The sequence below is a fragment of the Geospiza fortis genome, unplaced genomic scaffold, assembly GCF_000277835.1.
Source record: "Geospiza fortis unplaced genomic scaffold, GeoFor_1.0 scaffold93, whole genome shotgun sequence".
NCBI lineage: Eukaryota > Metazoa > Chordata > Aves > Passeriformes > Thraupidae > Geospiza > Geospiza fortis.
In genome coordinates this window covers 12,558-14,121 of record NW_005054854.1, presented here as the reverse complement: position 1 = coordinate 14,121, position 1,564 = coordinate 12,558, and the positions used below count along the sequence as shown (strand labels likewise).

Genomic DNA, 1,564 nt, shown 5'->3' with positions numbered 1-1,564 from the left:
GCGCAGCTGCTCGTAGTCCAAGGAGCGCAGCGCGTACAGCGCGCCCGTCTCCGCCTGCACCGACACGTACGACGACAGCGGCGCGCCCCGCACCCGCCCCTCCGCCAGCCGGTAGCGCACGCGCGCGTTCTGCCCCCAGTCCGCGTCCGTGGCGCGCACCGTCAGCACCAGCGCGCCCGCCGCGTTGTTCTCCGCCAGCCGCGCGCTGTAGCGCTCCTCCAAGAACAGCGGCGCGTTGTCGTTCACGTCCAGCACCCGCAGCGCCAGCACCGCGCTGCTCTGCAGCGCCGGCGACCCGCCGTCGGCCGCCCGCACCGTCACGTTGTACTCCGACACCTGCTCCCGGTCCAGGAGTTCTGCGGTCACCACACGGTAGTAATTATCGAATGATTTCTCTAGGCGGAATGGATGGCTGTCGCTGATGCTGCACTGCACCTCTCCGTTCACTCCGGAATCCCTGTCTTGGACGCTGAAAATTGCTATCACTGTCCCCACCGGTGTATCTTCTGGAACCGGAGTGAACACGGACATGACCACAATTTCGGGAACGTAGTTGTTTACATCCACGACCTTGATGAGTACCTTGCTGTGGGAAGAGAGTCCGCCCGCATCCCGAGCTTGCACAACCAATTCGTAAAACTCGTGCTCTTCGAAATTCAAGTTCTCTGTTACGACAATTTCTCCACTTTCCGGATCCACCTTAAAAGTCTCGTCGAACTTCTCTGGGATCTGAAAGAATGAGTATTTTACCTCGGCATTTGGCCCTTCGTCTCTGTCAGTCGCTGTCACCTGTAACACCCGACTTCCTACAGCCAAGTCTTCTTTCACGGTCACCCTATACACAGATTGAGTAAATTCTGGAGCATTGTCATTTCCATCTAACACAATTATTTCGATTGTTGTCGATCCTGATTTCACTGGACTCCCGTTGTCTGTGGCTGTCAGAATCAAATGATGAGCAGCCTTCTGTTCCCGATCCAAAGATTTCACCAATAATAATTCCGGATATTTCACGCCATCATCTCCAGTTTTCACGTCCAAGGTGAAATAGCTGCTCTCACTACATTCGTAATTCTGCAAAGAGTTCACTCCTATGTCGGGATCATGAGCTCTCTCTAATGGGAAGCGTGCACCTGGTGCAGTATTCTCGCTGATTTCTAAGACATTTCTCCTTTCTGGAAAACTCGGAGGATTATCGTTAATATCAATTATTTCTACTTCCCCTTTGTAAATGTTCATTGGACCCTTTACAAGAATTTCGAAGTTTAGAACACATTTAGCAACAGCTGCGCATATCTCCTCTCTGTCCACCTGCTCCATCATAGATAGGTGGCCGTTCTGCAAGTCTAAAAAAAAGTACCGTGTCCTACCTGTGTCAAAAACATGGGCGTCGCGGTCTTTGAGTGCCGTCAGCTGCAGCCCCAGGTCCTTGGCCACGTCGCCCACAAAGGAGCCCTTGGGCATCTCCTCGGGCACCGAGTAGCGCAGCTGCCCCCACGCCGCCTCCCACGCCGCCAGCAGCACGGCCCAGAGCAGAGCTCGCTGCCGCCGGCCCCCGCGCCTC

General features: G+C 55.1%; 1 protein-coding gene across 1 annotated transcript in view; it reads right to left on the bottom strand.

The window, feature by feature from the left end:
• The window catches only part of LOC102034981 (protocadherin-16-like), a 21,315-nt gene that overhangs the window by 17,487 nt on the left and 2,264 nt on the right, over nucleotides 1–1,564 (bottom strand). The window contains exon 2 of the mRNA XM_031065545.1: nucleotides 3–1,561. Coding sequence (XP_030921405.1) covers nucleotides 3–1,561 — 1,559 coding nt within the window. The remainder of the gene's footprint in view (nucleotides 1–2; nucleotides 1,562–1,564) is intronic.